General features: G+C 51.6%; 1 protein-coding gene across 2 annotated transcripts; it reads left to right on the top strand.

Annotated features, from left to right (window-relative positions):
- Window positions 1–5544: 5544 nt before the first annotated feature.
- EIF3D (eukaryotic translation initiation factor 3 subunit D) lies at window positions 5545–20004 on the top strand. Of its 2 annotated transcripts, none has more exons than XM_003989229.6 (15): window positions 5545–5684; window positions 8197–8329; window positions 8621–8666; window positions 9800–9936; window positions 10448–10533; window positions 11077–11149; window positions 12286–12398; window positions 13036–13168; window positions 14214–14361; window positions 15138–15268; window positions 15968–16053; window positions 16135–16264; window positions 18872–19014; window positions 19200–19483; window positions 19850–20004. In XM_003989229.6, exons 2-15 carry the CDS (start codon window positions 8207–8209, stop codon window positions 19861–19863), a joined length of 1647 nt encoding a protein of 548 aa, XP_003989278.1. In that variant the 5' UTR covers window positions 5545–5684; window positions 8197–8206; the 3' UTR covers window positions 19864–20004. The 2 variants fall into 2 exon arrangements, with proteins under 2 accessions (XP_003989278.1, XP_019691066.1); XM_019835507.3 differs by lacking the exon at window positions 5545–5684 and adding an exon at window positions 7778–8016.
- Window positions 20005–22558: the final 2554 nt, after the last annotated feature.

Here is a 22558-nt window from a genome sequence, read left to right as displayed (position 1 = left end):
AAGAAATCCCCAAAAGGAGGGTGGAAACCAAGCAGGAATCAGAGAGGTCCCGGAGGAGAGGAGAAGAGCGATTCCGAAGTGGCCGTTTTGTTAGAATGCTGACAATGGGGAAACGAGGACCAAGTGGCACTTGAGGTGACGCCAAGAAATAGACAAAGGAGCTGAAAATGTTTACCACACAGAAGTCCATAGAGGGTAAAGTGGCATCGGCAGAGGAATGAGCTCCCCGTCACAGGGCACATCCAAGCAGAGAGAACGGCAGTCAGCCAGACAAGGAGACACCTGGTCTGGAGTGAAGGTCCCTTGACGCCCCAGCACACAAGAATGGGTCCTTCCTCCTCGGAAGGTCACATAAGGGGACAGAAAGGGCCTGTTCTCTCTGCCAGAAAGCTGTTCCCTGCCTCCCCCCTGCCTGCTCCCTCTCATCCTCCAGTCTCTGCTCAAATGTCACCTCCCCAGAGGGGCCTCCCCGAACTCCCGCCTTGTAAGTGCTGCACCCCAGATCATTCTCTAACACAGATCCCTGGTGCGGCGTCTTCACCTGCTTGTCACTTCTCCATACACCTGCCCAGCGTCTACCTTCCCCTGCTTAAAAGGTACCCTCCTTGAAAGCAAGACCCTCGGTCACTTTGCTCCCCGCCGCATCCTCCACACCTGGCCTATACAAGGCACATGGAGGGTGCTCCACAGATGTCTGTTGAATGAGGAAATAAAATCCCAGCTTTGTCTCCCCTCGCTGTGGGACCTGTGTTAGTGACTTAACCTCTCTGAGCTTCTTCATTCTACCAACGGCAAATTTCGTGTTAAAAGACCACAGTCGTGAGTCATGAATATACATTTCATCTTCAAATGAAATTACGGACCTTGTCACTTATAAACTGCGGTGCTAACGTTAGCCATTGTTAGTAATAATGAAAAATTAGTCACTCAGTTGCCCAAAGACAGTGTCTGTTTCTCTTCAAAGTGTGAAGACGCCGTGAAATCTTTTGAGAAGTGGGCATCTGCCCCCAAACCTGCATTTTTCCGGCAAGAATGTTAAGGTTTTTATTTTACAGCCTCTAAAAGCAGTATCCAGAGGCCGTGAATACAATAAACATTTCCTGGGTACACTCTGTGTACCTGGCACTGCGCTGGGCCATGAGGCCTCCTCAGAAATAACGCGACCCCACGTTAGAGGAACGCGGGGTCTGGAGTACCAGAGGTGCGGGACACTGGTAACAGACCAGACATGTTGTAAGCACAGCCACGGAGGGTTCCACCAAGTGCTGCAGACACGTAAGGGGAAGGACCCGTCTGCAGAGGTCCTTCGTGCCCCCAACCTTTTCCAAGCACCAACTACGTGGTAATTCGAGGTGCTGGGATACGACAGTGAACGAGACGTGTAAGATCCCACCTGTCATGAAGCTTACATTCTAAAGGAGACAGTAAGTAAGCAAACAAACAGCAACAAAAACCCAAACAACTAGATAAACGAGGCAAATGTTAGTCATCCAGCAAAACACCAAAGCAGAAGCAAAGGAAGCAGGAGCCAGGCGGCCTCCTGAGTTCGAAACCCCAGTTTCACCACGCACTGTTGAGCCTAGAGCATTCCTCGATATCTTGATTTCTAAAACGGGAAGGACAGTAGGCTTGACCTCACACGGCTGTGGTGAGAATTCAGTGAGTTAATGCAAATACTTGGAATAGTGCCAGGCACGGGGCCACTGAGCAAGTCCATGAGGACAGGGTGAGGCAACACAGAGGGGCGATCAGGAAATGTCTGTCTGATGAAGACACAAGGGCATTAAGATCTAGGGGAGATGCATTCCAAGCCCCAGAGAACCGCAGGTAAAAAGGTCTCCAGGCAGTAATGAACCTGGGTATGACGCAGAAAGAGAATGCTGCCAATGAGAAGACGCATTAGAAACTTGCAGCCCACAGAACAGAGTGTGGGATTTTCTCCTCGGGCTAGAGGTCAGCTACTAAACAGTTGGGGAGGGGGAGGCCAGGCATGCTCCGACTTAATGTAAAGGAGGGTCATTCCAGCTGCGTGTGGACAGCGGGGTGGAGAGAAAGACAGGCAGCAAGGGTGTCCGTGGAAAGAAGAAATGAAGGCAAGATCTGCCACCCAAGGCCAGAGACCCACTGTGCAGAATGAGGCAGGACTCTCCAAACCCTCCTCCATCTGGGGACATGTTGAGGCCAAAATATGGGAAAGATGATTAAACTCTGACACAAGGAAGAGACTGCAGTAGATGGCCTGTGAGCCCCAGTGAAAGAAAGAAAGGGGAAGAAAGAAAAGAAAAGAAATTAAATTAAATTAAGCAATTGAGCAAAAATACATCTCCTTGGGGTGCCTGGATTGCTCAGTGACTTAAGCATCCCACTCTTGATTTTGGCTCAGGTCATGATCTCATGGGTTGCGGGTTCGAATCCCGCATCAGGCTCTGCACTGACAGTGTGGAGCCTGCTTGTGAGCCTCAATCTCTCTCTCTCTCTCTCTCTCTGCCCCTCCCTTGCTTGTGCCCTCTCTAAATAAATAAATAAACTTAAAAAAATACATCTCCCTTTACATTTAAAAATGTTTTGGGGCGCCTGGGTGGCGCAGTCGGTTAAGCGTCCGACTTCAGCCAGGTCACGATCTCGCGGTCCGTGAGTTCGAGCCCCGCATCAGGCTCTGGGCTGATGGCTCGGAGCCTGGAGCCTGTTTCCGATTCTGTGTCTCCCTCTCTCTCTGCCCCTCCCCCGTTCATGCTCTGTCTCTCTCTGTCCCAAAAATAAATAAAAAACATTGAAAAAAAATTTTCAAAAAAAAAATGTTTTAATGTTATTTTTGAGAGAGAGAGAGAGAGAGAGAGAGAGAGAGAGAATGAGCAGGGGAGGGGCAGAGAGAGAGGGAGACACAGAATCTAAAGCAGGCTCCAGGCTCTGAGTTGTCAGCACAGAGCCTCATGCGGGGCTCGAACTCACAAGCCGTGAGATCATGACCTGAGCCGAAGTTGGACGCTTAACCGACTGAGCCACCCAGGTGCCCCACCCTTTACATTTTAGAACATATTACAATTAATATTGATCTTCCCTACACTGACACTGAGTACTTACTTATGTGCCCAGGATAATCAACTGAATTTATTTTTTCATTCAATTCTCATAAAACCCCTATCCATTCATTCAACAATTCAACCAATATGTCTTACTGGCACTGCTCTAGGTAAGACAGACAAAACCTCTACTCTTATGGAGCTTACACACTAGAGGCAGAGACAGAACCCAAACAAGGAAACAAAAAAATACTTCAGAGCATGATAAGAACTACAAGGAAGCAGAGTAAGAGGGGGAGGAGGGAGGAGGGAGGAGGGAGGAGGGAGGAGGGAGGAGAAGCCTCTTTAGGACTGGTGGTCAGAGAAGATCTCCTTGAAGAGATAAGTCTGAACAGAGACGCGAATGATGAGCCAGCCACAGGCAAATCTGGGAAAGACTGTTCCAGGCGGAAGGCACAGAAAGTGCAGAGGCCCTGCTGGGATAGATAAGAGGTGGATGTACTTAAGGCACAGAAAAATCATGGTACCCATAGCCGAGTCAGTATAGAAGGCAGGATGTAAAGTTGGAAGGTAACCAGGGACCAGACAGGCCACAGGAAGCCATTCATGTTTCAACCCTAAGCACATATGGGAAGGGGTGCCTGGGGGGCTCAGTTGGTTGAGCGTCCGACTTCGGTTCAGGTCATGATCTCGCAGTTCGTGGGTTCGAGCCCCGCATCGGGCTCTGGGCTGACAGCTCAGAGCCTGGAGCCTGCTTCAGATTCTGTGTCTCCCTCTCTCTCTGCCCCTGCCCTGCTCATTCTCTCTCTCTCCCTCAAAAATAAATAAACATTAAAAATAAAAAAAAAAAAAACAAAAAAAAAAAACAAAAAAAAAACATGGGAAGCTGCTAGAAGACTGAGCAGATTGCTCTGGGCACCATGTGGAGAAGGAGCCCAGAGGAGCAGGAAGTGGACGCTGGGAGTCTGAGCATGAGCCTGGATACATTGGGGCAAAGTGATAGCACTCATGGTGGATTTTGAAAACAGAATCAAGAGGACTTGGTAAAGGACCAAGTGTGGGAATGTGGTGGGAAACGGAAAAGGAATTACCAATGAGGACTACAAGGTTTCAGCTGAACACCATTACCTGGGTGCCATCAATAAAAATTACCAAAACTGGAACAGGAGCAGATTGGGAGAAAAGTGATAGAAACAAACAAGGCTATTAATATTTTTTACTATTTTGAGAGAGAGAGAGCATGCGTGCACATGAGAGGGAAAAGGGGCAGAGACAGAGATGGAGAGAATCACAAGTAGGCTCCCCGCTGTCGGCGAGGAGCCTGGCTGGGGGCTCGATCCCACAAACCGTTGAGATCGTGACCTGAGCAAAAAAACTAGAGCGGGACGCTTAACCAACTGAGCCACCCACGTGCCCCAACAGCTGTTAGTATTTTCAGTTCACAGATGAGTAAGCAGCTTCAGAGAGAGATCGAATAGCCTGTCCCAAGTTCACGTAAGTGGAATTACTGTTCTCACATGAATGTTATTTTTACCCTCATTGCACCCAATATAATTTTATTACCTCTAACTTACAGATGAGGAAACTGAGCCCAGAGATGAGAAGCCTACACAGCTTGCAAGTAGCAGCAGAGCCAAGCAGATATCAGATCTAACAATAGATACATTTTCCGACAGAAGAGACACGCTGGGAGGAATCCCAGACCAGGCAGAAAAGGATGTGAGGTTTGAATAAAAGCACGTCCTCGGATCCTCTTTCAATGTTTTGAAATCTCCCAATAAGATTTCAGGACAAACTCCGGAGACCCGATAGTCATTGAAAGGACAGCACGGTTGCCCTTCGTAGCAAAGCGGTCGCCACTTCAGAATCACAATCGCTAAGCTGCTGATTCCCGGCCTCCAGCTTAGACATAGTTAAATAACCCGTCCATGGAGGTGAGACCCGCAGTCTCCATCCTACACTTCGGCGCCCCAGAAATCTTTGCCCTACAAAATTTGAGAACCGTGGAGTGTGGCTTGAATCCTGGCGGCCGCCCTCTACACTAGCAGTATAACCTCCCCCTCTGGGCCTGTTACCGAGACTAAAAGGCGGGGGGCGGGGGTGGTACAGGGGGCGGGGGTAGGGGATGGTAACTATAACCTCTGCCCCGACTCTCGACCTGCCCCCAGCTGTGAGACTCGAGCCACACGACTAGCTAGAGAAGACCGGAGCCCCGGTCACGGTGCGATACAGAGGGGCCGAAGCGTCCGCGAAACACGGGGGGGACACAGAAGGGCGGTCACCGCTGCCCGCCCCCAACCTCCACTGCCGGGCAGCCACGTTTCAATAATTCGGAACGCCCTCTCGGGGCCTCGCCGGAGGCGCCCGTGACGTAATTGTAAACACACCTCCGGAGTCTCGGCTCCTCAGAGACCCATCGGGCCACCTAGCAGAGAGTTGTGACGAACTTCCGGGTCTGCCGTCGCTTTACGACTCGTGCGTTCCGCCTTTGAGTCCGGAGGAAGCAAGAACGCAGTTTACGACAGCGTCGATTGTGTTTACGGCGCCGGCTGCTGCGCGCGCATCTTCTCTCCTTTTCCCTCTCTGTTCTTCCGAGGGCTGCTGGGTGTGTGGTCTTCGGCCTGGACCATCTCTCGCCATCGGGGCCGCCCGAGGCCTTTACAGGTGAGTGGAGTGTCCCTTAAGGTTCTCCGTATCTCTGGAGCCGGTTTGGGCTGGGCGCAGCCTTCGGGGGCCTTCCGGAAGAGGCCTCTCGTACGTCTCCGGCCCCTTCTGCTCAGCTGGGCGGGGCACGAATCCGCCTTTCGGGGACCCCAGGCCCGACACACTTAGGGATGCGGGGCACGGCCTTATGGGTAAGGTTCTCTGACCTTGGGCTCCGCTTTGCGGCCACGGGCTGAGCGACTTTGATAATACCACTTAACCCCTTTGGGTCTCAGGGTCTTTTCAAAGCGATCAGAGGCTCTCTGAGCTGCCATGGAAGGAGGTACTGACTGTACCAAGCTGAGCAGTGTTCGATCCTGCTCTGAGGAGTCCGCAGTCCGAAGGTTTTCTTTCCTTTTCTGTGAAATGGAAGGCTGTGGTGGAGCAGGTGTGATCTCTGATTTGAAACTCTCCCCCCAGGGACTGATGGCATATGATCTGTGGTGGCCACGGTAATCTGCACAATACCGTGCCCTGCCAGCCATGGGCCCCTTCTGACTGCCCTGCGGTGGCCTCCCCACCCTGTCCCTGTAGCCAGTACAACTGTCACTTCGATATAACAGAGTGGCTCTTTCTGCTTCTGGTTCTGTTCTGCTCGCTCTTATTTTGAATGGGTTGAAGCCAGGGGACTTCCTCCCCCTGGAGAAATGTATGCCAAGCCTTGGGTCTGTTTCCTTCTTGAGCTGTGAGAGAGGACTCGATTTCTTAAACGTTTTGAAACATCATTACTGGGTTACTAGGTATAGTCTAAATCCCCATTTTTTTCGGGGTGCCTGGGCGGCTCAGTTGGTTAAACATCGAACTTCCGCTCAGGTCATGATCTCACACCCCGTGAGTTCGAGCCCCGCATCGGGCTCTGTGCTGACAGCTCGGAGCCTGGAGCCTGCTTCGGATTCTGTGTCTCTCTCTCTCTCTCTCTGCTCCTGCCCCACTCATGCTCTGTCTCTCTCAAAAATAAAACATTGTAAAAAGTAACACCCCATGTTTTCTCAGCCTGCTGCCCAGCTGTAACGTAATGGCAAGAATGTTGGACTTGGTGCAGACCACCCTGGAAATCAAGTCTGTTTTTGAAACAATGGACGGATCGACAGCTGAGCTGCAAATTTTTAATTTAGCATAGTGTCTGACGTTGTAGGAGCTCCATAAATACGTATTTTAGTGTGAATTGTCTTGAAACTGCCACGCCTGCCCTCAGTCCCCTTTCTGTAGTGTAGCTTAAGCGTAGAGTTGAAGGACAAAGGTCCCTGTTGCTGTCACCCAGGTGTCACTTCTGGAGGAAGCCTGAATCTCTCTCCCTGTCTTGGGACACTGAGAACTTACTAAGGTCACTGTGCCTGTGTGCTTTGATGGCTGCCTCCAGAAATACTCGTGTAGTGAATTTTCCTCTGGGAGCTCACCTGAGGGTTATGATGGATGATGAGGTTTTTGATATAAACTGTCAGGCAGAGATGTGCTCTGTAGCCCCTGGCTTTTTCTCTCTCGAGAGGAGCTGTAGCCTCACACAGAGTGTGAATTCCAGCCAGACTGCTTCGGTTCAGATTTTTTTGTCGACTAGCATTGCAAATTTGAACAACTTCTTAGCTTCTCTGTGCCTCAATTTTCTTACCTGAAGAGTGGGGATGATCCTAGCCGCTACGCCAGGATCATTGGGAGGATTTACTGAATTGGTGCAGAGTAAACACTAAGAACAGTACCTGGTACTCGTAATATTACGAACATGTGATGATTGGCCACTTCTATGACCTAAGGTTCATGGTAACGTCAGCTTTCTGACAGTCTCTGTCCACTTGCTCTGCGTGAGGGTTTGCATTGATGGCAGAAAATTGGGAGAACGAGAAAGAAAAGTTGAATAGTGGGATATACTTATGGACTCTTTCCCGGCACTGTGTGTAAATGTATTTTTGCAAGTCTAAGTAGTAATGGTGTGGCATTTTACAGCGAAGTCATTTTCATATGCGTAACTATTAAGTCTTTGACCCTGGTCTTGTGCTATGAATTAGACAAGGGTCTCACTCACTTTACAGATGAAAAGACTGAGGCTTAGGGACGCTACGGATTGTTTGCCTTGGTGAAGGTGTTTCTGGAAACTAGATCGTGGTTATTACGCTTGAGAAAAGGTTACTACATTCCATCAAATCTGAGACCCCGCTGAGTTTAAGAAGCACCACTGTCGTATGTAGACTAAGAAAGAAAAACTGCCGATTAAGGTGAGACAGTCCATCAAGCGGAAGATGCAGCCTTGTTTCAAAGATATTATAGTGGAAAAAGTGGGTGTCACAAGCAGCACAATACGGTAAATGAGTCTTCGTATTTGTCCTCTGAGTTTTAAGTACTCACAGTATTATCTGTGACTTCCATTTTGTGTGTCGCTTTTCTGATTTTATCATTCTGTCTTAGCTTACCTCGAATGGAAGACTTTTTGTGCTTGGAGGCCTTTCTTCACAAAGCTCCTCACGTTATTTGTATCTTTAAGATTCTAGAAGATGGCAAAGTTCATGACACCTGTGATCCAGGACAACCCCTCGGGTTGGGGTCCCTGTGCGGTTCCTGAGCAGTTTCGGGATATGCCCTACCAGCCGTTCAGCAAAGGAGATCGACTAGGAAAGGTACTTGGCCCGTCAGTGACGGTGACTCTCTCGAGCCGTGACCGCTGTCGTCGTTAGATCATTTCGATTTTATTCTCTCAAAAGAATTTAACTCCTGTGCTCCTCACGGAGACGCTGGCTGGGAACAGCTATAACGTCTGGGTCCTTCCAGTAGTCACGGGAGAGCTGGGCACTTGGCAGAGGCATCGTGAGCCAGTTTCCCAGACTGCGTCTTCGCGTACGGGGGCTTCTGGGTCAGCGGAAACTTGCCTGATTGACCTGCGTGCTCTGTCTTCTCTTGTTGCCTCACAGGTTGCAGACTGGACAGGTGCCACATATCAAGATAAGAGGTACACGAGTAAGTGTTCAACTGACCGCCCAGATCAAGGCCTTGGGAGGATTGTTACTTTTTCCAGTGACCTCCATCCAAAAACATTCCAGGATGTTTTGCTAACGATAACACATAGTTTTTAGGGGCAGGAGCTGAACTGTAGACAATAACCACGTACATTTTTTTGAAATGGTCCCAAAACTAAAGACTGGTCATTAAGGAGGTTTAACCTGTTACAGTGGGATTTTTTTCCTTCCACTTTTAGGGAGGCATAAACCCTTTCACAGATCTGTTGAACTCCTTCCTATTTGGTACCCTAGTGCCTGGGATTTACCGAACCTGTGAAGCCAATCGGTGGACTCCAGGTCTACAACCCCTGATTTTAAGATCTTGATACAGTAGATGGGTTGGTGGTGTTGGTGTTGTCATCTCATTTTTTCCTGTGCCGGTTGAGATTGTTGGAAGTGGCTTAGTTGGAGTGAGTACCCAGTTAGGATGATCTGAGGCTAGGGTCAACAGTAAAGTATATCATAACCCATTAGACCTGTCTGCTTGGGGTACCAGATGATGTAAGCGGTTGCATATTTGCATAACACATACCCCATATTTGCCCTTTCTGGAGTAGTAAACCTTAATTCCGGTCCTCATAGATTAAGGCAGGGTGTGAAATGGGCTTATCTTAAAGAACTCAGACTCTGTCGTGACTTAGAAATTTCTTTAGATCAGAGCTTTTCAAACTGGAATGTGCACAAGAATCACCTGGGGATCTTCTGAAAACATTGATTCTGACGTAGTGGGGCTGGGCGGAGTCCATCAACGTGCACTTCCGTTAAGGGTCCTGAGAGCACACTCGAAATAGCAGGGCTTTAGGGGCGCCTGGGTGGCCCAGTCGGTTAAGCATCCGACTTCAGCTCCGGTCATGATCTCACAGTGCGTGAGTTCAAGCCCCACGTCGGGCTCAGTGCTGACAGCTCAGAGCCTGCTTCGGATTCTGTGTCTCCCTTTCTCTCTGCCCCTTTCCCAGTTGTGCTCTGTCTCTCAAAAATAACTAAAAACATTAAAAAAAAAAAAAGTTTTAAAAGAACTAGCAGAGCTTTAGAAGAGCAGATGTGCAGAGTCTGTAGGTAGTATCTGTTACACGTCGTCCCCTTTGCCTGCAGATAAGTACTCCTCTCAGTTCGGTGGTGGAAGTCAGTATGCTTATTTCCACGAGGAGGATGAAACCAGTTTCCAGCTGGTGGACACAGCACGCACACAGAAAACCGCCTACCAGCGGAATCGGATGCGATTTGCACAGGTAGGCCAAGAGCCGGCAATCTGACCGTCTTGGGGCCATTACCCGTGGCTGCCACCGCTAAAAGTGCTTCCTTGCACATAGTGATGGGAGGAAAGTGTGTTCTCCTAGGTCTTCCAGTGACTCCCAAGTAGCTGACCGGTGACACGTTGCGCTAAAGTAAACGTGGGCTGGGTCCAGAGATGGTCTAAATAGTTTAGCTTTCTGCTGACCAGTAGCCAGGACCTCATGCCTCTGTGCTGAGAGTGGGGTGTTTGTGCCAGGTAAAAAGGTGCCTGATGCCTCATTTAATTGCTGTGTGCAGGCTTTATTAAGTAGATGGTCCGGTCGGGCTGCATCTTCCTATGTATAAAGAGGCAAACTACAACTCTGACAAGGGCCCATAAACCTACTTCAATAAAAAATGTCGTGTGAACGTCTAAGCCAATTCCAAGTACAGACCTCCCCCTAGGCACTCCCTGCTGTTGGTCAGATCCCCAAGGTTTTAGCGTGGCTGTTTTTTCTTGATTCCCAGCGGAACCTCCGCAGAGACAAAGATCGACGGAACATGTTGCAGTTCAACCTGCAGACCCTGCCTAAGAGCGCCAAGCAGAAGGAGAGGTGAGGTTTCCCACATCCTCCTGGATTGAGTTGTTCTTCCGGGACCGACCGTGCTCTGAAATCACTAGGCCAACGGTGGTCTTCCCCGTCACTGCCAAACAAGCAAAAATTCCTTCCTGAAGGCCGTTAAGCCACTGGTGTAGCCTGGCCTCATTTTCCAAGGGCCAATTCTTGGCAGATAGCATGGCGGGAAGGTCCCTGGCAGTGGCCGTGTGCACTGGCCAGAAGCGAGGGTAGGTAAGATGAGCTCTGGGGCTCAGCTGGGCCCTGTGAGCTGTACGGTACGGCGGCCACACCCAGGCTGGTGCTGCCATTGGACCGTCCATAGGGCGAGTAAAACCCAGCTGGTGGGTGCTGGGGGGCAGTATGCCTCCTATAACACTCTTAAGGTCTCCTCTTTTTCACGAAGTCCCTGTTTTCTTAGTTCAGAGAAGTCACTAATGATGCTGAGGTTCAGCCGAAGAGAATGGCAGCTTTTCTGCCTTTTGAAAAGCCAGTGACTCAAAGATCTGCACCAAAAGCACAGTCTTCTTGTCTTTCTAGAGAACGCATACGACTGCAGAAAAAATTTCAGAAACAGTTCGGAGTGAGGCAAAAATGGGACCAGAAGTCACAGGTAGTGTATCCACACCAGAGTTCTGTCTAGAAATTCAGTTTCGCGTATGTGTTTGGTTTTGTAACTGCTTTATTGAAACATAATTCACATATCACACCATCCACTCATTGAAAGTGTACAAGTCAGTGGCTCTTGGTATATTCACACATATTCGCCAGTTTCAGAACGTTTGAATCATTGCGAAAACAACACATACCCTTCGGCAGCCGGCCCCGGTTCTCCCCAGCCCTTGGCTGCCACCGGTCTTTTCTGTCTCTGGATGTGCCTCTTCTGGACATTTCACATAAATAGAATCCTACGACGTGTGGTCTTTTGTGTAGCTCCTTTCACAGTTCATCCCTGTTGTGGCGTGTGTCGGCACATTGCTGAATTGGTTGTGTGGACACACTACGTTTTTGTGGCTGGTTTTTTGGTTGTTGTTGTTGTTTTTTTTTAACGTTATTTATTTTTGAGAGAGAGAAGGAGACACAACTTGAAGCAGGCTCCAGGCTCTGAACTGTCAGCACAGAGCCCGATGCCAGGCTCAGACCCACAAAAGGCAAGATCATGACCTGAACTAAAGTCGGAAGCTTAACCGACTGAGCCACCCAGGTGCCCCCACACTGCATTTTGTGTACACGTTCACCAGTACATGGCCATCTGGGTGGTTTCCACCTGTTGCTATTACGAAAAACACTGCCATGAACGTTCGCATACAAACGCTCGTGCGGACACTGTGATAAATGAAGAACACGTGAGGGCAAGTGAGGAGCTCCAGATTGCGGCGGTTAGATTTTGCTGGATTGATGTTTCTATGTCAAGGGTAAATAGCTGACGTCCAGAGAGAAATAAAAGAAGCTGCCACGGCTTCTTTAGGAAGAACCCATACACACGGAAAACACGTACGTTCCCTGGGCGCCGGCATTACGTGGGAGTCAAGTTCCCGGGTTGTTTTTGACCCCTTGACTCCTTCGTTCCCCTTCGAGATTGTAAACTCCGAATTCGGGGTCAGGGATTCTGGCTCCTACAGCACCCAGCACGTGGTAAACGTTCTGGACACGTTTATTGGCTAAAAGCCCTTCGCGCTGCTAAGCTGCCTTTTGCTTCTGCCTCGCGCTGGCTGTAACTCTCTTCCCTCCCCTGGTTTTGCACTGCAGAAACCCCGAGACTCTTCAGTGGAAGTCCGTAGTGACTGGGAGGTGAAAGAGGAAATGGACTTTCCTCAGTTAATGAAGATGCGCTACTTGGAAGTGTCAGAGCCTCAGGACATGTAAGTGGCGTCTTTTGCTACCTTCCGCCCTGCACTTGTGTGGACCAGCTGGCAGTGAATGTTTTCTCAAGCCTTAGTGTTTCCAAAAAGGATTGGCAGGCGTTTAAATACATTGTATAAGATTAACAGACACTTTATTTTTTTTTTTAAGTTTATTTCATTTTGAGAGAGAGAGAGCACAAGCAGGGAAAGAAAGGGCAGAGAGAGAGAGAGAGAGAGAGAGAGAGAGAGAGGGAGGGAGGGAGGGAGGGAGGGAAACCCAAGCAGGCTCCACACTGCCAGCGCGGAGCCTGATGCGAGGCTCGAACTCAAGAACAGTGAGATCATGACCTGAGCCCAGATCATGACCTGAGCCGAAATCGAGAGTCAGATGCCAGGCGCCCAACAGATACAATTTTTAAAACTCAGGGCCAAGAGGGGACCAGCAGAGAGTTCGCTGACGTTAAACTTGAGATTTCTTTCCGCTTCCTGACCTCATGAGCAAAAGAGAGCTCTTTCCGCAGGACGAGAAAGACCACAGGTCGTCCACAGGAAAGCTTTCCCTGATGTTCCAAAGCGCTGCTTACCTGAAGCAGATTCAAACAAACAGCTGATCTCCTTCCCATTTGCTTTGCGTGTCTTCCCCGCCTCCCCTCAGTGAGTGCTGTGGGGCCCTGGAATACTACGACAAGGCCTTTGACCGCATCACCACGAGGAGTGAGAAGCCGCTGCGGAGCATCAAGCGCATCTTCCACACCGTCACCACCACGGACGACCCGGTCATCCGAAAGGTGGGCGCCCCCTTCCGTCGCTCGCCACCCCCCTGTGTGGGGAGTGCCGCCGGCCTCTACAGTTGAGGCCTCAGGAGGAACAGAGCCCGCGGGGACCTACGTGAATCATCTGAGCCTTGGAAAGCCCTTTATTTTATTTATTTTTTTATTTTTTTATTTTTTTTTTTAACGTTTATTTATTTTTGAGACAGAGACAGCATGAACGGGGGAGGGTCAGAGAGACAGGGAGACACAGAATCTGAATCAGGCTCCAGGCTTTGAGCTGTCAGCACAGAGCCCGACGCGGGGCTCGAACCCACGAACCGTGACATCATAACCTGAGCCGAAATCAGACGCTTAACCGACTGAGCCACCCAGGCACCCCCAGTTTCCATGTTTTTAGTTCTGCTTTTATGTATTTATTTATTTAATGTTTATTTATTTTTAAGAGAGACCGAGACAGAATGCGAGTGGGTTAGGGGCAGAGAGAGAGGGAGACACAGAATCTGAAACAGGCTCCAGGCTCTGAACTGTCAGCACAGAGCCTGACGTGGGGCTCGAACTCACGGACCACGAAATCATGACCTGAGCCCAAGTCGGCCGCTTAACCGACTGAGCCGCCCAGGCGCCCCTCGGAAAGCGCTTTAGATGCGACGCTCCTGAATCAGACAGGATTAGGTGGAAGTACAGGCCCCCTGCTGGTTAGCCCCTGATGCTGGTAATAGAGCAGAGCCGGGCCCGCTTCCCAGCCCTGCCGCTCTTCCCGGCACCACCCCCTCGCATCTCCTACCTCTGAAGTGGGTCGGAGGCACTTACCGCATGCCACCGGGGTGAGGGGTGTGAGGTGCCATCCCGGAACGTCGTGGGCGCTCGGAGAGCCGCAGGGTCCCTCGTACCCTAAGGTGGGGACTGCCAGCAGGCAGACCTGCCGTACACATGCTCCTCACACGGCTAGAGGGGTGCGTGCGCGCAGGAGGGTGTGAGGGCCCCTTGCAAACGAGTCCTCCGTGCGAATGGGCAGTGAGACTGGAGTGTCTTCACATCTTGCTCTCTGCCCTCTTTGCAGCTGGCAAAAACTCAGGGGAACGTGTTTGCCACCGATGCCATTCTGGCCACGCTGATGAGCTGCACCCGCTCTGTGTACTCCTGGGACATCGTTGTGCAGAGAGTCGGGTCCAAGCTCTTCTTCGACAAGAGGGACAACTCTGACTTTGGTAAGAAGCCTGTCTGGGAGCGACGCGACGGGGTTGGGTGTTCTGAGGGCTCAGAGCAAGTCCCTGGTCCTGGAGCGGGGCTGGGAGGTGGCCTGTCTCCCCACGGGCAGTGACAGCTGTGGCCAAAGCCCTCCCAGCCCCCTGAGAGGCCTGGCAGAGGGAAGGATGGTCCCTGCTATCCCAGCTTAAGGTGCCAGCTTCCTGAGTCCTCCCGGGACCCCAACGCTGTGCTGGCAAGCGTTACCCGTTTGGATGGCACTTTCCTGACTTCCAGCTCTCCATAGCACCTTTAACGTTACCTTCACGTTTTTTTTAATGCTTTTTCTTCTTCACGTCGGTGTGTTTATACAGGGAAAAATACATTTGCCTGTATTTCACATGACACGGACGTGTGCGCGCACGCCATGGGGGGAAACCAGGTCGCTGAGAACTAACGGCAGTGAGACAGAATGATACAATTACATTCTACGCCTGAGCCTTGGGGCCCTCTCTTTGTTAAAAAGCTAACAAAATCAGACAGGCTCTTGAAGAATCCAAACAGATTGAAACGGGGTAGCCTTCTTACAGCTCGCTCAACTGTGACATTAGAGGGGATCTAAAGTTACCCGGCAGCACTCCCCACTCCCTCCCCTGCCTGCCCACGCTTGACGGAGCCATGTGAGTAGGTGGCGGGTCTTGGAAGGACAGGCCTGCGTCGCTGGCCCCTCCCTGCAGTGCCAGGCACACCATGGGCGACCCGGTTTCACGGGTGCGTGACCACGCTGCCGCTTTTGCAGACCTCCTGACGGTGAGTGAGACCGCCAACGAGCCCCCACAAGATGAAGGCAACTCCTTCAACTCGCCCCGCAACTTGGCCATGGAAGCGACCTACATCAACCACAACTTCTCCCAGCAGTGCTTGAGAATGGTGAGGCGGTGAGAGCGTCTGGGCATCGGCTTCTGTTTCGTCAGCTACCGTTTACTGAACGTCTGCTTTGTGGTAGGCTCCGGGGTTGTGGGACCGAGCAGGACAGACAGGGTCCCCGCCTGTCACAGAGGAGCTCCAGGCTGGGGCTTTGAGGTCAGGCTGCCTGACCGAACCTTAGATCCAGTGCTTTAGAGCTTTGGGGTGTGGGGTAGGTTTCTTTTCTGGAAAGTCAGGATACTAATAATACTTACCTTCCACAGATAGGCCGTATAGATACCTTCAGTGTCGGACAGATAACGCTGATCTATACAAATACAGCGTTTAGGTGTTGAGGATATAGCGGTACACAAAGTTCCTGCCCTTAGGAGGCTAAGTTATCGTGGAGGAAGAAAGACTATAAACCTAGGTTGTGACAAACAGTGATGTGTGCTGTGGGGCAAAATGAAACAGGAGGGGCGTGGCTGCTAATTAAATGAGACACTCGAAGCTCGCCGGCAACACGTATAAGCATTCGAGATCTATCGGGGTTCATGCTTAAAGTCAGGAGGGGTAAATAGCCACCCGCCACGCAGGGAGCCCACAGCCCCCTCGAGGGCCCCGGGGAGCCGGCCAGGGCTGTAACTAAGCAGAGTGTAGGGTCTGGCCGATGGGCTTGGAAGCAAGTACTTGCTGTCTAGTGACGCCTTTGTCTGTTTACAGGGAAAGGAGAGATACAACTTCCCCAACCCAAACCCGTTCGTGGAGGACGACATGGACAAGAATGAAGTTGCCTCCGTCGCATACCGGTATGTCAACCCACCTGCGTGGGGTGGCTTCTCTGAAACGCGGGGTCTCCAGTGACCAGATAAGCTCCTTGTTCGTTGCAGTTACCGCAGGTGGAAGCTTGGGGACGATATCGACCTTATTGTCCGTTGTGAGCATGATGGTGTCATGACCGGAGCCAACGGGGAAGTGTCCTTCATCAACATCAAGACCCTCAACGAGTGGGATTCCCGGGTGAGGCGTGCTTCGTCACCCTGTCTGTAGTTCCTGTGAGCATGTTGTCCCCCGCTGGTGTTTGCGAACCTCGGTTTCGTTTCCCCGTGCGTTACTTACAGAGCTTCCAAGATTTTTTTTGTCTTCAGAGTTTTTCTCCACCGAGTTCCTCATTGAGAAAGAGAACGTGTGTGTGTGTGTGTGTGTGTGTGTGTGTGTGTGTGTGTGTGTGTGTGTAGAACATGGTTATGGTTGAAGAACTTTTCTGCTTACTTTGCACATGGGAGCCAGTAGGAACTACCTTCTTACAGGACTCTCTCCTTCTCTATTCCACGCTGACCTCCCGTTGGCGTCTGCTCCCTGCAGGCGTCTGGTTTTGACCTCTCATCTGGGCTGGCGGGTTTCCTCTAAGCCTGGGAGCTCTTTGAGCTGTTCTTTCATTTACTGCAGCCACTACCTTCTTCAACCTTCTGATTCCTTTTTCCAACTCCTTCACTTACTGAACTCAGAGACTGTTAGGTTAGCTGAGATTTGGCTCTTCGGGAGGCATCTTGAAAGAAATGTGCTTCCTTCATTTTTCCACTCTCTACTTCCCTCTCGTGCTGGTGCCCCGTGAGTTTTGGGCTGCTTCCCTTTCTGAAGTTGCCCAGGCTTCTGTGCCTGAACTGGCAGTGGGTGGCAGTGCTCCTGGGTGCTGCTACAGAACAAAGGGTCCTCAGAGGGAAGGACAGCTCGGGCTAAGCCAGTGTTGAACAAGGGTCTAATGAGATGGAGCCTGTGGGCCATTTCCTTCTGACTTCGTTAGAGCCACGGGATTAACGTTAACTGCTGCTGATTCCCACTCCCCGGGTGTTCCTTAGCCTCCGTCACCTGACGGAAGAGCACTCCAGAAGCATTTCTGCAGACCTAGCTCTGAGGCCAGTGACCTCTTCTCCGACTGTCCTCCAGGCCTCCCTGTAGTGTTCAGCATCGCTGTAGCCGTGTGGCCTTGCCCTCTGTGCTGTTCCCTCACTCTAGTCCCGTACATTTCTTGGTTCCCTTCACTTGTTTTGACACCAGTGGAGCCTTCTTTCAGGGTCAGTTCCCAACGCAGCTGTTTTTGCCATAATGACTTCCTCATACAGCCTTGTATTAGTTTCCATTTGCTCCATAACAGATGACAGCAACCTAGAGGCTTAAAGTGAATCTGAAGGTTCTGGAAGAAACTTCCAAGCTCATTCTAGTTGGCAGAGTTCGGAGTTCCTTGCAGTTGTGGGACTGGGGTCCCCGTTCTCTTGCCAGCGTCAGCTGGGGCCTCTCGGCTCCTAGAGGTCACCACACCCCATGCCCTGGGGGTCATCCACATCCCGCGCCACGGGTCCCCTCCGTCTTCCAGGCAGAAACAGCACAGCAGGTTCTTCCGGTCTTCGACTTCTCTGTGTCTGGCTTATGCCCAGATTTAAGAGATTCGGGGTTAGGTGAGGCCCACCCATAGTCTCCTTAAGGGACCTTAATTACGCGTGCAGAATCCCTGACGTAGAAGGGAGCATAAGCACCGGAGCAGGGTTTCCTCATCCATACAGCCTCCACCCGCACTCGGGTAGGCGCCGTAGGGGGCCACCATAGAACTCGGCCTACCCCAGGCCTCAGCCTTGAACTCTTAACAGTGATTCCTCACATCTCTGGCTCGGCTGTGTACCAGCTTTGGGTCTCTCCTCCTCCCTTAGGCTCGGCCTCGAATCGACCCCACCGCGTCCCCCTCCCCCACACGGACTCTTCGGTCACCCTAGTTTCCGACGCTGTTGATTATGCCTGTTACTGTGCATTGACTTGTCTCCTAACTGATCCTCGTGCCCTCCTCCATCCCACCCCACCCCACCCCACCCCACCCCTCCCGGTTGATTTCTGCCAATTAATTCCGTCGAACGGCACAGATTTGTGGAGAGGCCCTTAAAATGCCACAGCAAACTCGCAAGGGTAATTTTGAAGAAACACATGTGTCCAAATACTGCTCCTGAATGGTTTTGGTCTAACTACTTAAACTCTAGTAGTAGTTTTTTTTCTCGCCTGTGGTTGCCATGAACCGAGACAGGCTGAGCACGTTCCAGCAGTCACTTCACTCTGGGTCTCGAGTTCCCACGTCTCAGAAAGAGGTGGCTGGGGAAGATGGTCCCTCCTTCGTGGGCACATGTATATCCCCAAGGCCAGACTGACCTCCTCCCCCTCTGCAGCCTCCACCCCCACCCAGGGCTGAGCCGGCCTGTCTTTCCCTCTGTGCCTCTCAGGTCATGCCTCGCCCAGCCTCTGTCACTGGCCTCCCCTTGGTCAGCTAGTGCGTTCCCTCCACGAGCCCTTCTTACCACACGACGCACGGTGAACCCTTGTCCCCGCCGTTCATCTGGCACTCGGTCGGCTTGTGCACGCGTTGTGTCCTTGTCTAGACAAGCTCTTGTGGAGAGAGGAGTTGCCGTCTGCCGGGTGGCACATCTCTGCCTTTACGGTGATGACAGTCCTACCCGTGATTTACGTGCAGACTTCCCCACTTCCAAGTCCAGCCCCCCAGGGAGTCCCTTCTCGGCCAGAGGAGGTTCCAGGCCTTGGGCGGTAGGAGCCCACCCTCATTCTTATGCCCGGGCTCTCCTCCTACAGCACTGTAACGGCGTAGACTGGCGTCAGAAGCTGGACTCCCAGCGAGGGGCTGTCATTGCCACCGAGCTAAAGAACAACAGCTACAAGTTGGCCCGATGGACCTGCTGCGCCTTGCTGGCCGGGTCGGAGTATCTCAAGCTTGGGTGAGACTCCCGTCCGGGGGCCGTGAAGTCTTCTGCCGAGAGGAGGGGTGCGCCGAGAGACCCGTGCTTGCCTTTCCCCCTCCCTTGGGAAGAACCTGCATGTGGCCCCAGGCATTGCCGTGTCTCAGTGCGGCCCCGCCCCCATGGCACTAACACCCCTTCCCCCCCCCCCCCCACCCCGCCAGTTACGTGTCCCGGTACCACGTGAAAGACTCCTCACGCCACGTCATCTTGGGCACCCAGCAGTTCAAGCCCAATGAGTTTGCCAGCCAGATCAACCTGAGCGTCGAGAACGCCTGGGGCATCCTGCGCTGTGTCATCGACATCTGCATGAAGCTGGAGGAGGGCAAGTACCTCATCCTGAAGGACCCCAACAAGCAGGTCATCCGCGTCTACAGCCTGCCCGACGGCACGTTCAGCTCGGATGAGGACGAGGAGGAGGAGGAGGAGGAGGAGGAGGAGGAAGAAGGTGTGTGGCAGGCCTCGTTCTGAAGCCTAGAGGGAGCTGTAGGCTGGCTAGGGCCCGAGCCTCGTGGCCACCAATCTCTCTCTGTAGCCTTGATGTAAAACTTGCTGACGGTTCCGAGACCGGACTTTGGGGCAGCCTCCAGTCTGGCACCGGGAGCTGCTTTCAGGAGCCTTTAGATCCCAGGGGTCTGAGGAGGAGAGATGGGCTCTGGGCTAGTCACGTGGGCCCAGAGCCGCCTCTCCCTGCTTCACCAGAAACGCGCTGGCCCCACGAGGAACCGAAAGGCTTCAGAGTGGAGGTGGTGACAGTCCTAAGCAGCTCACCATACGGCACGGCTCATTTCTCTAACCTTTTTGTGTCTTTCAGAGGAAGAAACTTAAACCAGACAGTGACGCGGAGCTGGAGTTTGTCCCACTGAGCCTAGAAGGGCCTTGGATGCCTAGCAGGATGCTTGTTTGCTTGCTTGCTCTCTGGAGTTGAACAGGGAGAATAAAGTGTAACTGTTCAGTCTCTTACCTTCATCACGTGCTGACATTGTGACCGGCAGCCATTCCCCCCCCCCCCCCCCCCATAGCCCTTGGAAGAGGGAGGTGAGATACAGCAGTTTTCTACCTGGAGTTCATAATCACGGCTCCTTCATTTGTTCTTGAGAGTTATTCGCGTCACACCGTTGTTAAAGGGTGAGCGCCCTAGGTATTTTCGTTCCTGGACCCCCCTGACACAAACCGTTGCTGGGGAGTGTCGTCAGTTGTGAGGTGCCTCCTGGAGATCCCCGTAGGAAGTCCATTTCCACAGACGTGGGTGCCTGCTGGCTGTGCACCAGACCCGTCTGTTGCCCCTGGGAGACATAACTCCCTAGTGAAAGGTAAAGCAGGGCACGGTCTTGGAAGGTCGAGGTGGGTGTGCTGCTTATGAAGAAGACTGCCCCACAAGACTCTGATGGATGTTCCAGTGGGTGATGCTCAATGGTTTGTAAATTATTTTGAAGTTTGGTTCGGGCAGGTGACAGTCTCAAGCCGGCACCCTCAAAGCAATGTGTCATAAATCTGCCACAGATGCTTAGGGTATGCAGACTTTTTTTTTTTTTTTTTAATGTTTATTTTGACAGCAAGAGCATGCGAGCTGGGGAGGGACAGAGAATCCCAAGCAGGTTCTGCCCTGTCAGTGCAGAGCCCGACACAGGGCTCGGTCCCACGAACGATGACCTGAGCTGAAATGACGAGTCAGGAGTCAGACACTTAACCAACTGAGCCACCCGGGCATCCCTGTAAAATTTTTATAAATGAATAGTGTTCTGTTCTGGACACTAGGAAGTAATTACCTTGCCAGGTATACTAAGCTTTCTATAAATACGTCTGAGCCTGAGCCCAAACTGTAATGCTGGTCGAAGTGACATCAGTGTACTGATGAGGAAACAGGCTCAGCTTTTGAGTAACCTTCCTGAAGTTACCATTTAACCAAAGTAATTGAGCCTCAGAAGGCAATGAAACGTTTATTCCTGTTCACGTTAGCTAGTGCATGAAACATGCTTCCTGGGGAGTCTGTGAAATAGGCAGATTGTTAAAAGTGGTGTGACAAGTGCCATGGGCGTTCAGACCTGCGCCCGGTACTCCCCCAAACTGCCTCTTGCAGCCCCATGATGCAGTCCAGCGGGATTCACTGGGGGAGGGGGGCAGGTGGAAGCTGGTTCCAGCCCTGGTCTCTGAAACCTTGGCACCGGCTTCCACACGCTTCATTTATTTTCTCTATCCCCTACCTCTGTCCATCCTGCTTGGGGCCATCAAGCCACACTGCTTCAGTCCCGACTCCGAAACCTTCCACTGCTGCCTGTAATTCAGGGTCAGCCTACTCTCAAGGCCCTGCCCTGCTTTATCAGGCCAGATTTCCCACCACTCCCCAAATAAGACCAGTAACTATTTCAGGTACTTCGTTACTTGCCAGCACATATTCTCAAGTCTTCACAACCAGTAAGAAGCAGACCTTCCTACCTTAGTTTTGGTTAGGTGCTTGGCATAGCCCGTCTGGTTTTGGTGTTTAGTCAACAAATGCTTACTGATGGCTCCCTGTTTGCCAGATACTGGAGAAAGCACTGAGGTCACCAGAGTGAATAAGATCATTTCTGCTCTATGGAACTTTTCTCTGATGTGGATACAACCTATAAATAGATGAGTGGCATTCCTTAGTGGATACGTTGTTCTGAGAGATCAAGGGAGACTTCTCTAGAGGACCCAGGGACAATTTTTAACTAGAGGCTCCAGCCATGCGAAGCTAGACCGCAGAGTTCTTTCCACACTAGGCATGGCTGCCCTAACCAGGAGCACTCTTGGCCCCGTCTCACCGAACTGCTTAACGCCCCCTTGAAGGTTCCTGTATTCTCAAAACTGCATATGTTCTGCCCTGTAAGTCTAATGCAGGATCCACATTCCACCTCTGCAAAGCCAACCTCCATCAGCCAGTTCACCCGAAAAGCGGTTCTCCATCATCGGCCATCCACGTTGCGTGCTTCAGCCACACCCAGTTGCAGTGAATTAGCAGTGGATTTGCGTCTATACTGGCCTATCACAGGCCCCTTTGTTTACAACATTACCAAGAACACAACACATGACTCATGAATTAAAAACTTTTTGGAAAGCGCTCATAATTTGGAGTAAAGGGGGAGGGGTGAATTCCAGGTTCCACCGAACTGGGTGGTCTCAAGCAAATCGCTCCTAAACTTCCATTTTGGCCAGTGGCTACACAATGTAGGAAACGGAATCGCCTGCTTCTCCGGGTTGGTGGGACAGTCAGCCAATCACGGATGTTACTTTGCAAACAACAGACTAAATCCCTGTAGCAAACACCTGTTAATTTCTTTTTTCTGTCCTGACTTCACTAACCCGGCTTCCAGGCTCCCCAAACTGGGTAGCCAACAAGTCTTTGGCGACGTTAATAGCAGAGTGTAAGAACTGGGTTTATCTCCAAAAGTCACCTGCCCCTGTGCCTCACCTACACGTGGAGACGTACAGCTTTAAAACGAGAGCCCGGCGCCCCACGAGCGCCGCGATCCCCAGCGCCACCAGCCTCTGGCGGCTCCAG

Source organism: Felis catus, chromosome B4, assembly GCF_018350175.1.
Source record: "Felis catus isolate Fca126 chromosome B4, F.catus_Fca126_mat1.0, whole genome shotgun sequence".
In the NCBI taxonomy this organism is placed as follows: domain Eukaryota; kingdom Metazoa; phylum Chordata; class Mammalia; order Carnivora; family Felidae; genus Felis; species Felis catus.
Note: the sequence above shows the minus strand (reverse complement) of the source record. Positions and strands in the feature narration are given on the sequence as shown.